Source organism: Ascaphus truei, unplaced genomic scaffold (genome assembly GCF_040206685.1).
Source record: "Ascaphus truei isolate aAscTru1 unplaced genomic scaffold, aAscTru1.hap1 HAP1_SCAFFOLD_295, whole genome shotgun sequence".
Lineage (NCBI taxonomy): Eukaryota > Metazoa > Chordata > Amphibia > Anura > Ascaphidae > Ascaphus > Ascaphus truei.
The window spans coordinates 140,824-154,495 of record NW_027455912.1 but is presented as its reverse complement, the minus strand read 5'-3'; the positions used below and the strand labels follow the sequence as shown (position 1 = coordinate 154,495).

General features: G+C 44.4%; 2 protein-coding genes across 4 annotated transcripts in view; one reads left to right on the top strand and one right to left on the bottom strand.

Annotated features, from left to right (window-relative positions):
• LOC142483092 (apoptosis-associated speck-like protein containing a CARD) overlaps positions 1-13,672 on the top strand; it is a 106,586-nt gene that overhangs the window by 2,620 nt on the left and 90,294 nt on the right. The window lies entirely within an intron of this gene.
• Positions 108-4,807, bottom strand: LOC142483091 (uncharacterized). Its single transcript, XM_075583166.1, has 2 exons — positions 4,060-4,807; positions 108-469 (listed from the first exon to the last, which is right to left on the bottom strand). Exons 1-2 carry the CDS (start codon positions 4,712-4,714, stop codon positions 153-155), a joined length of 972 nt encoding a protein of 323 aa, XP_075439281.1. The 5' UTR covers positions 4,715-4,807; the 3' UTR covers positions 108-152.

The following is a 13,672-nucleotide window of genomic DNA, read 5'->3' as shown; positions in this document are numbered from 1 at the left end:
TTAACAGTCTTTTCTTTGTGATCACCTTAGCCATTGTTTGATAGGCCTTCTGGTAAATATTGCGTTGATCCGGTATGGCAGGTAACACATATATATGTCTTTGGTCACTGTCAGAGAAGTCAGCTTCAGCTTGTAGGACCTCACCTGCGTGATTATTTTCCACATCCTGTTGTCTTGCAATCTGTGCTTCGAGAGGCTGCAGCTCGATCGAAGTCTGTCGCAGATACGGTGTCTCCTCCATCTTGAACAGTGACGTTACTGCAATGTGCTGTGGGCTTAAGATTATCGATACTCACTTTTCTTTCTCTTCCTTTTGTATCTTGGATGATAAAGGTTCTTTCATTTATCTTTTTCAGTATTGTGGTAGGTTTCTTCCACTTAGGCCGCAACGGCTTTACCTTAGCAACCCTCTCCTGGACCGAATGTCCAATCTGCGGCGTCCAAGCTGCAGGATTACGTGGTGTGTGGGCTGTATGGGAAAAAGAATCCCTCAATTCCTGTAAAATTAATATTTGTTCAAGTCTCCCTGGGACAGAAATAGAATCATTAGTAAACGGTGTATTCATAGGAGTACCATATAACAGTTCATGGGGTGTTTTACCAGTTACTGAGTTAGGAATATTATTTAGGCCAATTTGAACCGTAACTAAGAGTGGATACCACTGTGTAGGACGATTAGATAGCATTTTGGTTAAAAGTCGTTTTACCTCGTAATTTCTACGCTCAGCGATTCCAGTGCTTTCCGGATGCCACGGTGAGCTGAAGGCCCAATCAACACCTAATGTTGCGGCCCATTCCTTGGTTTCTGCTGCTGTGAAAGCAGGTCCACCATCGGAATGAAAGGCCTTGGGCTTAGCCACACTTACTAAGGTGTTGAGACAATTAAGCGTAGAGCTAGATGTCGTACTACGAACGGGGTATAACCACGTAAACCTTGTACAAGCATCAACACAAACCAAAACATGTTTGTAGGAATGTGATGCTGGCAAAGGTCCAATATGGTCCAAATATATTAAATCAAACGGTTTGTTTGGTATTGCATTAATAATAAATGGTGGGGTCTGATGATTAGGAGCGTTTACCAACCGACATGGTTTACAGTTGCTTAGAACTGTCTTAACTGTTTTCCTCATGTTCGGCCACCAGTATTTGTGTTTCAGTGTCAACAAAACATTTTCTCTCCCTAGGTGAGGGTGTCCCACACTGTCGTGTGCTTGTGTAGCGATCTGCATCCTGCTTGCTACAGGGGGAACAATGAATTCATTAGCATCAATTACAACCATGCAATTATTGTTGACTTGTTTAAATGAGTATTTCTTAGGATACCCAGGTGGATTAGGCCTGGTGGCATCCAGACAAGCATACAACTCTGCATCGAGACTGGCTGACTTTGACTGTGCCCTTGTTAACACTTTGTTAACGGCAAATTTCTGACTTACAGTTTGCGCGAGACTATCTGCAAACTGGTTACCCATAGTATGAACCGATGAACCAAGCGTTCTGTGCGCTGGCTCGTGTACAATTTCAATATCAGGCTTTTGATCAAGATAGGCCGCAATGGCCTTCCACTTAGCTATATGCGTTAGTGGTTTCCTTTTGGCATTTAAAAATCCATTTGATCTCCAAATTGGTAGGTCCTGCAATGCTGAACGTGCTAAATAAGCGGAATCTGTAACTATAAGTACATGTCCCTTAACTGTAAGTGCTTCTTTCATAGCAAAAGCTAATGCATGAATCTCTGCAAACTGTGCAGAGTGGTCTCCAACAGGTAATTGCCAACTATGCAACAAATTCATATGTGCGTCATATTTTGCAATTCCTGAACCTGCAGATTTATTCACTCCTTCTTTGCTGGAGTCTACAGCTGAACCATCTGTGTAGAAAATGCATGTGTAAAAGTCATTTGGGTGTGTTTGATTTTCCCATGTCACCCCTTCAAAAGGTGATGGGAGGTCATCTAATGTAGTTAAAGTTTTATCATGCACAAAATGTATTTGGGGATCTTCTATAATTGTATACCATTTTAACCAGCGGCTTCTTAACGCCTTCCTATCCGGAATGGTCTGTTTCTGCAATGTTGCTAGTGAAGCTACTGAAGTGTATATATAGATATCCTGTCCCTGTGCCAAATCACGTGATTTCAGCACTGTGAGTGTAATCGCTGATAATAGTTTTTCAAGCGGCAAATATCTCTTCTCTGTGTTTGTAAATACATAAGATAATAATGTAATTGGTACTGTTTCCATAGCATTGTAAATTCTAATGTATGCAGCTAGTGGTGAAATGTTGACATAAGCTGACAATGGTTTTGTCGGGTCGCGCTGCGCTAAGTAGGAAGCATCATTTACTGCTGCTAATAACTTTCGCAATGCCTCATCCTCAACTGTTAACCATTTAAAAGGTGTTTTCGGTCTAGTCTGCTCTGACTTAATCTCGCGTGATGTTGCGTGATGTAATGGTTCAATCAGTACATTAAAATCTGGGATAAACGTCATTGAAAAATTCAGTAACCCAATAATGCTTCTTAACTGTTTTAGTGATTTAGGAACACTGATGTTGGAAACTTTTTCTCTGTAATTAGTAGAGAGGCCTCTGCCATTTTCAGCTATTTCAAAGCCTAAAAATGTCACAGTTTCTCTTGCAAGCTGAGATTTCTTTAGGGAAACAAGGTAACCTGCTTCTGTCAATGTAATTAACACTTCTGTCATAGCTTTAAAATGCTCTTCTTCTGTGTCATGTGATAGATAAACGTCATCAACATAAATTTCTGTATTGACAAATTTAGACAATAGTGAGACTACGTCTGCAGTGAATAAAGCTGGACTATTTACAAAACCTTGTGGTAAGCGTGTAAAAACCAATTGTTTACCTTGCCAGGTAAATGCGGTTAGCCAATAACTCTCAGGCGTGATTGGGTGGGAAAAATACCCGTTGCTTAAATCATATGTAGTTTTAAAGCGTTTACGCTGTAATCCGCTTAAGATTGAAGGTGAATGTGTGTTCTGTGCTGTCACTGAAGGTGTGACTCTGTTCACTTCCCTATAATCTAACACCATTCGCCATGAACCATCTTTTTTAGGCACTGGATATACTGCAGTATTCATTTGGCTATACTGTTCAAGCAGTACTCCCTGTTTAAGCAAATCATTGATTACAATTTGTATGCTTGGTAAGGCGGCATGATTAATTTTATATTGTGCCTGTTTCTTTGGAAGTGTAGAACATGTATTAATATTGTGTACTATTTGTTTTCTAAATCCGACCTGATTTTCCCATTGTTGAAAAATATATTTGTGTGTCATTAACCAATTATACAATTTTGTTTTATCATTAAAAGCACTTTCATTGCATTGATCTGTGATAATTTTTTCCAAGTCAAATTTCACAGTCAATTCCGTCTGCTTGCGGTTTTCTGTAACTTCCTCTTTTATTGTAAAGAAGGAAGCCACATCTTTGTATGCTATAAGAAAGTCACAACCTAATCTGTCATGTTCAACTAATTCAATAGAAACTCGCCTGTCATTAATTTTTAAGTCTAAATAATATGAAGGATAAGTGCCGTTTCCTTCAATTGTTTGTATCGTGATGTCGTGTACATAATTTTCATCTATTAAAATATCAGTTCTTACAAGGGATATGTCGGCTTGTGTATCTAATAGGCCAGTATAATTTTTTCCCTTGTAGTGAATGTGTAACGTTAAGTTTGTCATTCCTCAAAGAGGAGGTCTGTAGGGAAGTGAGTTATCTTCCCAACAAATTTCTCTGTGCTCGCCGGTGTCGTCGCTGCTGCAGCCTGTTTAACCTCACGTTGGCTGTTCGTTAATCCTGAAGTCTGCGTAGCAAAACCTGTACGCTTGTCACGAAATTTAATTTCGCTAGCCTTGCCTTGCCCATATCTGTCAGGAGTTTTAATGTATTGTCTCAGATTATATCTGGACACTGCACCCTCATTACGAGCTTGCTGTTCAAAGCGTGTATTTTGTTGTGTAGTCTGTGGTGTAGGAGTGTTTTGTCTCTGTGTAGGAGTCTGAAAACTTCTATTATCTCTTTGAAAATTACCTCTTCTGTCCCACTGCTCGTCTCTAGGATAAACTGGAGTCTGATACTGGGTGAACGGAGGTCTCCACTTTCTCTCTTGGACAAGAAAATTTCCCCTCTTTTCTGCGTTCGATCTCTCAGGTTTCCTGTCACTGGCTTGTGGCTTAGTTAATCCAATCGGATCCCCAGTGAGTGATCTGCCAACAAGAGTGTAAGTATTTTTCAAAATCTCAGGAACCATAACTGGTTTTTGTTCCACTGGTACACCTTGAATTTGTCTTTCAAGGTCTAACAGCAAACCCTGTCCCTTAATCAAAGCCTTCAGACAACCCCACACAATCTCATGGTTGCCTTGTGTAAAGCGTAACCCTAGAATATAAGCTGCTACAATCCCACTAGTCTTATTAACTTGTCCTAGCGTATCTGCCAGTGATGAGATAGTAACTTTTCCATGGGTTTTCTCATACACATTGCTGATGACTGAATCCCAGTCTCGTGCTTCAGCTAATGTGATTGACAAACCCGCTGGTAGCAGGGAATTTACCAAAGCAAGTTTCTGATTTGCGGTCGGTGTAGGATACACCCCATCTAAACAATGCGTTCTCTCATTAAGCCACAATGCAATGTCTTTTGGATTAGTTGGCAACTTTCCAATAGTAGCCTTAATGTTCGCCATGGGAATACAAACTTGTACCCGAGCTGGTACATCAATTAACGCTGGAGCAGCTCCTCTAATTGCGAAGAGGGCATTAACAATTTCTCTTAACAGCGTGATTTCTGCATTTGCATTTGCGCGCTCTGTCAGAACGTCGCGTGCTGCTGGTGTTAACTCAGGTAATGTAACTGGTGTAAATAAGTGTGTGCGATTCTCCCCATATTTCGCACCAGAATTAATAGGACCATGTCTGTCCACGCCTGTAGCAATCACAGGCTGTTGTCCCAAAATGACAGTCGCTGCATTATGTGTCAAATTAATGATCGTGTGTATTAACGGATCATATGCCTGTTGTACGTACTGATATGTGTTTGGATCAGTTGTGGTGTCTATTGTTAGATAGCAGTATCTTGCCCCAGGTCCCCACGGGCCAAATTGAATTTCAAATGCCAGAGTTTCACCGTCAATCAGATTTCTCTGATACTGATTCCTCATTAAAACATTCAGATCTGCAACTCGTGCAAAATCCGTAACAGCCATGATATACTATATATATATATATAATGAAAATTGTACCTTCTCTTTTATAAAGAGGAAATATAGCATACACGTGTACTTTCAAGATTAAATGGGTAACGTAAGATTTATTATACAACTCATGAGTAATTAACCACGTTGGAGCGCCATAATCTGGGTTCAATCCTACCTTCCTTTATCAAGTGTCGCCTTATGGTGAGTTATATCCTGCTCTAAGCAGAGAACACAAACCAAAATGTTGCACTTGAAAAAGTCTCGGCCACACCCTCACATATTATGATATATGGAGGGTATTGTGAGATTATTATTTATAAAGAAAGGGTACTCAGAGTTTGTATAAGAAAAGGTTTATCTTTTATTGTATCACAACAATATTCAGAAATATCAGAAATATCAGAACAAGCTTCTTATAAGCCAATGGCTAACAGTTACAGTATGTTACCAATCCATTCCTAACTATGCAGAGATTATAACTAGATATGCATTGTCAATACTCACAAACCAAAAGATATTATGTCAGGTCAGCCAGTCCCAGTCTCATCTGTGTGACTTCACACTTAAGTTCGGTTCTCTTTCTCTCTCTCTGATCTAACATGGAGTCGGGCCAACCTAATATAGAGTGTATTGTTTACTGCGTACGTGTGTCACGTGTCATGTGTCCATACTCTGTGGTTTGTGACGTATGATGTTTACGATCTTAGGACTTGCATTTAGTAACCTAGGATATTTCATAAGTTACTGTTCAAACCACGGCGTGTTTACCGTTATAAGTTCCCCTTTTATGTCTTTGTAACCTGTCCCAATATCCTGCCACTTCTGAGCAAAACAAGCTATTATTTCTAAGACAAGAAAACCAGGAATTTAACAATATACTCTAAGCTATACTAGGCCTTACTATGATACTACGTATATATGTACCTGTGACCTGTATTCATTATGCGTTATATGCCAGAAAATACCTGTAATCCATAACACTGGCATATTAGGGTTAGACTGGCATGTAAGGGTTAGACTGGCATGTGAGGGTTAGACTGGCATATTAGGGTTAGACTGGCATATTAGGGTTAGGGTTAGACTGGCATGTTAGGGTTAGACTGGCATGTTAGGGTTAAACTGGCATATTAGGGTTAGACTGGCATGTAAGGGTTAGACTGGCATGTTAGGGTTAGGCTGGCATGTTAGGGTTAGACTGGCATGTTAGGGTTAGACTGGCATATTAGGGTTAGACTGGCATGTAAGGGTTAGACTGGCATGTGAGGGTTAGACTGGCATATTAGGGTTAGACTGGCATATTAGGGTTAGGTTTAGACTGGCATGTTAGGGTTAGACTGGCATGTTAGGGTTAAACTGGCATATTAGGGTTAGACTGGCATGTAAGGGTTAGACTGGCATGTTAGGGTTAGACTGGCATATTAGGGTTAGGGTTAGGGTTAGACTGGCATGTTAGGGTCAGGCTGGCATGTTAGGGTTAGGCTGGCATATTAGGGTTAGGCTGGCATATTAGGGTTAGACTGGCATGTAAGGGTTAGACTGGCATGTGAGGGTTAGACTGGCATATTAGGGTTAGACTGGCATATTAGTGTTAGGGTTAGACTGGCATGTTAGGGTTAGACTGGCATGTTAGGGTTAGACTGGCATGTTAGGGTTAGACTGGCATGTTAGGGTTAGACTGGCATGTAAGGGTTAGACTGGCATGTTAGGGTTAGACTGGCATATTAGGGTTAGGGTTAGGGTTAGACTGGCATGTTAGGGTCAGGCTGGCATGTTAGGGTTAGGCTGGCATGTTAGGGTTAGGCTGGCATGTTAGGGTTAGACTGGCATATTAGGGTTAGACTGGCATGTTAGGGTTAGGGTTAGGGTGAGACTGGCATGTTAGGGTCAGGCTGGCATGTTAGGGTTAGGCTGGCATGTTAGGGTCAGGCTGGCATATTAGGGTTAGACTGGCATGTTAGGGTTAGGCTGGCATGTTAGGGTTAGACTGGCATGTTAGGGTTAGACTGGCATATTAGGGTTAGACTGGCATGTTAGGGCTAGACTGGCATATTAGGGTTAGACTGGCATGTAAGGGTTAGACTGGCATGTGATGGTTAGACTGGCATATTAGGGTTAGACTGGCATGTGATGGTTAGACTGGCATGTAAGGGTTAGAATGGCATGTGCGGGTTAGACTGGCATATTAGGGTTAGACTGGCATATTAGGGTTAGGGTTAGACTGGCATGTTAGGGTCAGGCTGGCATGTTAGGGTTAGGCTGGCATATTAGGGTTAGGCTGGCATGTAAGGGTTAGACTGGCATGTTAAGGTTAGGCTGGCATGTTAGGGTTAGACTGGCATGTTAGGGTTAGAGTGGCATATTAGGGTTAGACTGGCATATTAGGGTTAGACTGGCATATTAGGGTTAGACTGGCATGTTTGGGTTAGGCTGGCATGTTTGGGTTAGGCTGGCATGTTAGGGTTAGACTGGCATGTTAGGGTTAGGCTGGCATATTAGGGTTAGGCTGGCATATTAGGGTTAGGCTGGCATGTTAGGGTTAGACTGGCATGTTAGGGTTAGGCTGGCATATTAGGGTTAGGCTGGCATATTAGGCTTAGGCTGGCATGTTAGGGCTAGACTGGCATATTAGGGTTAGACTGGCATATTAGGGTTAGACTGGCATATTAGGGTTAGACTGGCATATTAGGGTTAGACTGGCATGTTAGGGTTAGGCTGGCATGTTAGGGTTAGGCTGGCATGTTAGGGTTAGGCTGGCATGTTAGGATTAGACTGGCATGTAAGGGTTAGACTGGCATATTAGGGTTAGACTGGCATGTGAGGGTTAGACTGGCATGTGAGGGTTAGACTGGCATGTGAGGGTTAGACTGGCATATTAGGGTTAGACTGGCATATTAGGGTTAGGGTTAGGGTTAGACTGGCATGTTAGGGTCAGGCTGGCATGTTAGGGTTAGGATGGCATATTAGGGTTAGGCTGGCATATTAGGGTTAGGCTGGCATGTTAGGGTTAGACTGGCATGTTAGGGTTAGACTGGCATGTAAGGGTTAGACTGGCATGTGAGGGTTAGACTGGCATGTGAGGGTTAGGCTGGCATATTAGGGTTAGGCTGGCATATTAGGGTTAGGCTGGCATATTAGGGTTAGGCTGGCATGTTAGGGTTAGACTGGCATGTTAGGGTTAGACTGGCATGTAAGGGTTAGACTGGCATGTAAGGGTTAGACTGGCATGTTAGGGTTAGACTGGCATGTAAGGGTTAGACTGGCATATTAGGGTTAGACTGGCATGTGAGGGTTAGACTGGCATGTAAGGGTTAGACTGGCATGTGAGGGTTAGACTGGCATATTAGGGTTAGACTGGCATATTAGGGTTAGGGTTAGACTGGCATGTGAGGGTTAGACTGGCATATTAGGGTTAGGCTGGCATATTAGGGTTAGGCTGGCATGTTAGGGTTAGACTGGCATGTTAGGGTTAGACTGGCATGTTAGGGTTAGACTGACATGTTAGGGTTAGGCTGGCATATTAGGGTTAGGCTGGCATATTAGGGTTAGGCTGGCATGTTAGGGTTAGACTGGCATATTAGGGTTAGACTGGCATATTAGGGTTAGACTGGCATATTAGGGTTAGACTGGCATGTTAGGGTTAGGCTGGCATGTTAGGGTTAGACTGGCATGTTAGGGTTAGGCTGGCATGTTAGGGTTAGGCTGGCATGTTAGGGTTAGGCTGGCATGTTAGGGTTAGGCTGGCATGTGAGGGTTAGACTGGCATATTAGGGTTAGACTGGCATGTTAGGGTTAGGCTGGCATGTTAGGGTTAGGCTGGCATGTTAGGGTTAGACTGGCATGTTAGGGTTAGACTGGCATGTTAGGGTTAGGCTGGCATATTAGGGTTAGGCTGGCATGTTAGGGTTAGGTTGGCATGTTAGGGTTAGGCTGGCATGTTAGGTTTAGACTGGCATGTTAGGGTTAGACTGGCATGTTAGGGTTAGGCTGGCATATTAGGGTTAGGCTGGCATGTTAGGGTTAGGCTGGCATGTTAGGGTTAGACTGGCATGTTAGGGTTAGGCTGGCATGTTAGGGTTAGGCTGGCATGTTAGGGTTAGGCTGGCATGTTAGGGTTAGGCTGGCATATTAGGGTTAGACTGGCATATTAGGGTTAGGCTGGCATGTTAGAGTTAGACTGGCATGTTAGGGTTAGGCTGGCATATTAGGGTTAGGCTGGCATGTTAGGGTTAGGCTGGCATATTAGGGTTAGACTGGCATGTTAGGATTAGACTGGCATGTTAGGGTTAGACTGGCATGTAAGGGTTAGGCTGGCATATTAGGGTTAGGCTGGCATATTAGGGTTAGGGTTAGACTGGCATGTAAGGGTTAGGCTGGCATATTAGGGTTAGGCTGGCATATTAGGGTTAGGGTTAGGGTGGCATGTTAGGGTTAGGCTGGCATGTTAGGGTTAGACTGGCATGTTAGGGTTAGGCTGGCATGTTAGGGTTAGACTGGCATGTTAGGGTTAGGCTGGCATGTTAGAGTTAGACTGGCATGTTAGGGTTAGGCTGGCATATTAGGGTTAGGCTGGCATATTAGGGTTAGGCTGGCATATTAGGGCTAGGGTTAGGGTGGCATGTTAGGGTTAGGCTGGCATATTAGGGTTAGGCTGGCATGTTAGGGTTAGGCTGGCATGTTAGGGTTAGACTGGCATGTTAGGGTTAGACTGGCATGTTAGGGTTAGGCTGGCATATTAGGGTTAGGCTGGCATGTTAGGGTTAGGTTGGCATGTTAGGGTTAGGCTGGCATGTTAGGTTTAGACTGGCATGTTAGGGTTAGACTGGCATGTTAGGGTTAGGCTGGCATATTAGGGTTAGGCTGGCATATTAGGGTTAGACTGGCATGTTAGGGTTAGACTGGCATGTTAGGGTTAGGCTGGCATGTTAGGGTTAGACTGGCATGTTAGGGTTAGGCTGGCATGTTAGGGTTAGGCTGGCATGTTAGGGTTAGGCTGGCATATTAGGGTTAGACTGGCATATTAGGGTTAGGCTGGCATATTAGGGTTAGACTGGCATGTAAGGGTTAGACTGGCATGTGAGGGTTAGACTGGCATATTAGGGTTAGACTGGCATATTAGGGTTAGACTGGCATATTAGTGTTAGGGTTAGACTGGCATGTTAGGGTTAGACTGGCATGTTAGGGTTAGACTGGCATGTTAGGGTTAGACTGGCATGTAAGGGTTAGACTGGCATGTTAGGGTTAGACTGGCATATTAGGGTTAGGGTTAGGGTTAGACTGGCATGTTAGGGTCAGGCTGGCATGTTAGGGTTAGGCTGGCATGTTAGGGTTAGGCTGGCATGTTAGGGTTAGACTGGCATATTAGGGTTAGACTGGCATGTTAGGGTTAGGGTTAGGGTTAGACTGGCATGTTAGGGTCAGGCTGGCATGTTAGGGTTAGGCTGGCATGTTAGGGTCAGGCTGGCATATTAGGGTTAGACTGGCATGTTAGGGTTAGGCTGGCATGTTAGGGTTAGACTGGCATGTTAGGGTTAGACTGGCATATTAGGGTTAGACTGGCATGTTAGGGCTAGACTGGCATATTAGGGTTAGACTGGCATGTAAGGGTTAGACTGGCATGTGATGGTTAGACTGGCATATTAGGGTTAGACTGGCATGTGATGGTTAGACTGGCATGTAAGGGTTAGAATGGCATGTGCGGGTTAGACTGGCATATTAGGGTTAGACTGGCATATTAGGGTTAGGGTTAGACTGGCATGTTAGGGTCAGGCTGGCATGTTAGGGTTAGGCTGGCATATTAGGGTTAGACTGGCATGTAAGGGTTAGACTGGCATGTTAAGGTTAGGCTGGCATGTTAGGGTTAGACTGGCATGTTAGGGTTAGAGTGGCATATTAGGGTTAGACTGGCATATTAGGGTTAGACTGGCATGTTAGGGTTAGACTGGCATGTTTGGGTTAGGCTGGCATGTTAGGGTTAGACTGGCATGTTAGGGTTAGGCTGGCATATTAGGGTTAGGCTGGCATATTAGGGTTAGGCTGGCATGTTAGGGTTAGACTGGCATGTTAGGGTTAGGCTGGCATATTAGGGTTAGGCTGGCATATTAGGCTTAGGCTGGCATGTTAGGGCTAGACTGGCATATTAGGGTTAGGCTGGCATATTAGGGTTAGGCTGGCATATTAGGGTTAGACTGGCATATTAGGGTTAGACTGGCATGTTAGGGTTAGGCTGGCATGTTAGGGTTAGGCTGGCATGTTAGGGTTAGGCTGGCATGTTAGGGTTAGGCTGGCATGTTAGGGTTAGACTGGCATATTAGGGTTAGACTGGCATGTGAGGGTTAGACTGGCATGTGAGGGTTAGACTGGCATGTGAGGGTTAGACTGGCATATTAGGGTTAGACTGGCATATTAGGGTTAGGGTTAGGGTTAGACTGGCATGTTAGGGTCAGGCTGGCATGTTAGGGTTAGGCTGGCATATTAGGGTTAGGCTGGCATATTAGGGTTAGGCTGGCATGTTAGGGTTAGACTGGCATGTTAGGGTTAGACTGGCATGTAAGGGTTAGACTGGCATGTGAGGGTTAGACTGGCATGTGAGGGTTAGGCTGGCATATTAGGGTTAGGCTGGCATATTAGGGTTAGGCTGGCATATTAGGGTTAGGCTGGCATGTTAGGGTTAGACTGGCATGTTAGGGTTAGACTGGCATGTAAGGGTTAGACTGGCATGTAAGGGTTAGACTGGCATGTAAGGGTTAGACTGGCATGTTAGGGTTAGACTGGCATGTAAGGGTTAGACTGGCATATTAGGGTTAGACTGGCATGTGAGGGTTAGACTGGCATGTAAGGGTTAGACTGGCATGTGAGGGTTAGACTGGCATATTAGGGTTAGACTGACATATTAGGGTTAGGGTTAGACTGGCATGTGAGGGTTAGACTGGCATATTAGGGTTAGGCTGGCATATTAGGGTTAGGCTGGCATGTTAGGGTTAGACTGGCATGTTAGGGTTAGACTGGCATGTTAGGGTTAGACTGGCATGTTAGGGTTAGGCTGGCATATTAGGGTTAGGCTGGCATATTAGGGTTAGGCTGGCATGTTAGGGTTAGACTGGCATATTAGGGTTAGACTGGCATATTAGGGTTAGACTGGCATATTAGGGTTAGACTGGCATGTTAGGGTTAGGCTGGCATGTTAGGGTTAGACTGGCATGTTAGGGTTAGGCTGGCATGTTAGGGTTAGGCTGGCATATTAGGGCTAGGCTGGCATGTTAGGGTTAGGCTGGCATGTGAGGGTTAGACTGGCATATTAGGGTTAGACTGGCATGTTAGGGTTAGGCTGGCATGTTAGGGTTAGGCTGGCATGTTAGGGTTAGACTGGCATGTTAGGGTTAGACTGGCATGTTAGGGTTAGGCTGGCATATTAGGGTTAGGCTGGCATGTTAGGGTTAGGTTGGCATGTTAGGGTTAGGCTGGCATGTTAGGTTTAGACTGGCATGTTAGGGTTAGACTGGCATGTTAGGGTTAGGCTGGCATATTAGGGTTAGGCTGGCATATTAGGGTTAGACTGGCATGTTAGGGTTAGACTGGCATGTTAGGGTTAGGCTGGCATGTTAGGGTTAGACTGGCATGTTAAGGTTAGGCTGGCATGTTAGGGTTAGGCTGGCGTGTTAGGGTTAGGCTGGCATATTAGGGTTAGACTGGCATATTAGGGTTAGGCTGGCATGTTAGGGTTAGACTGGCATGTTAGGATTAGACTGGCATGTTAGGGTTAGTCTGGCATGTAAGGGTTAGGCTGGCATATTAGGGTTAGGCTGGCATATTAGGGTTAGGGTTAGACTGGCATGTAAGGGTTAGGCTGGCATATTAGGGTTAGGCTGGCATATTAGGGTTAGGGTTAGGGTGGCATGTTAGGGTTAGGCTGGCATGTTAGGGTTAGACTGGCATGTTAGGGTTAGGCTGGCATGTTAGGGTTAGACTGGCATGTTAGGGTTAGGCTGGCATGTTAGAGTTAGACTGGCATGTTAGGGTAAGGCTGGCATATTAGGGTTAGGCTGGCATATTAGGGTTAGGCTGGCATATTAGGGCTAGGGTTAGGGTGGCATGTTAGGGTTAGGCTGGCATATTAGGGTTAGGCTGGCATGTTAGGGTTAGGCTGGCATGTTAGGGTTAGACTGGCATGTTAGGGTTAGACTGGCATGTTAGGGTTAGGCTGGCATATTAGGGTTAGGCTGGCATGTTAGGGTTAGGTTGGCATGTTAGGGTTAGGCTGGCATGTTAGGTTTAGACTGGCATGTTAGGGTTAGACTGGCATGTTAGGGTTAGGCTGGCATATTAGGGTTAGGCTGGCATATTAGGGTTAGACTGGCATGTTAGGGTTAGACTGGCATGTTAGGGTTAGGCTGGCATGTTAGGGTTAGACTGGCATGTTAGGGTTAGGCTGGCATGTTAGGGTTAGGCTGG

Coding starts and splice junctions, on each gene's coding strand:
- LOC142483091 (XM_075583166.1), bottom strand. CDS start 4,714: ATGGCGAACATTAAGGCTACTATTGGAAAGTTGCCAACTAATCCAAAA. Junction 470..4,059: donor CGAGCAGTGGGACAGAAGAG/GTAATTTTCAAA, acceptor TTTCCCATACAG/CCCACACACCACGTAATCCT.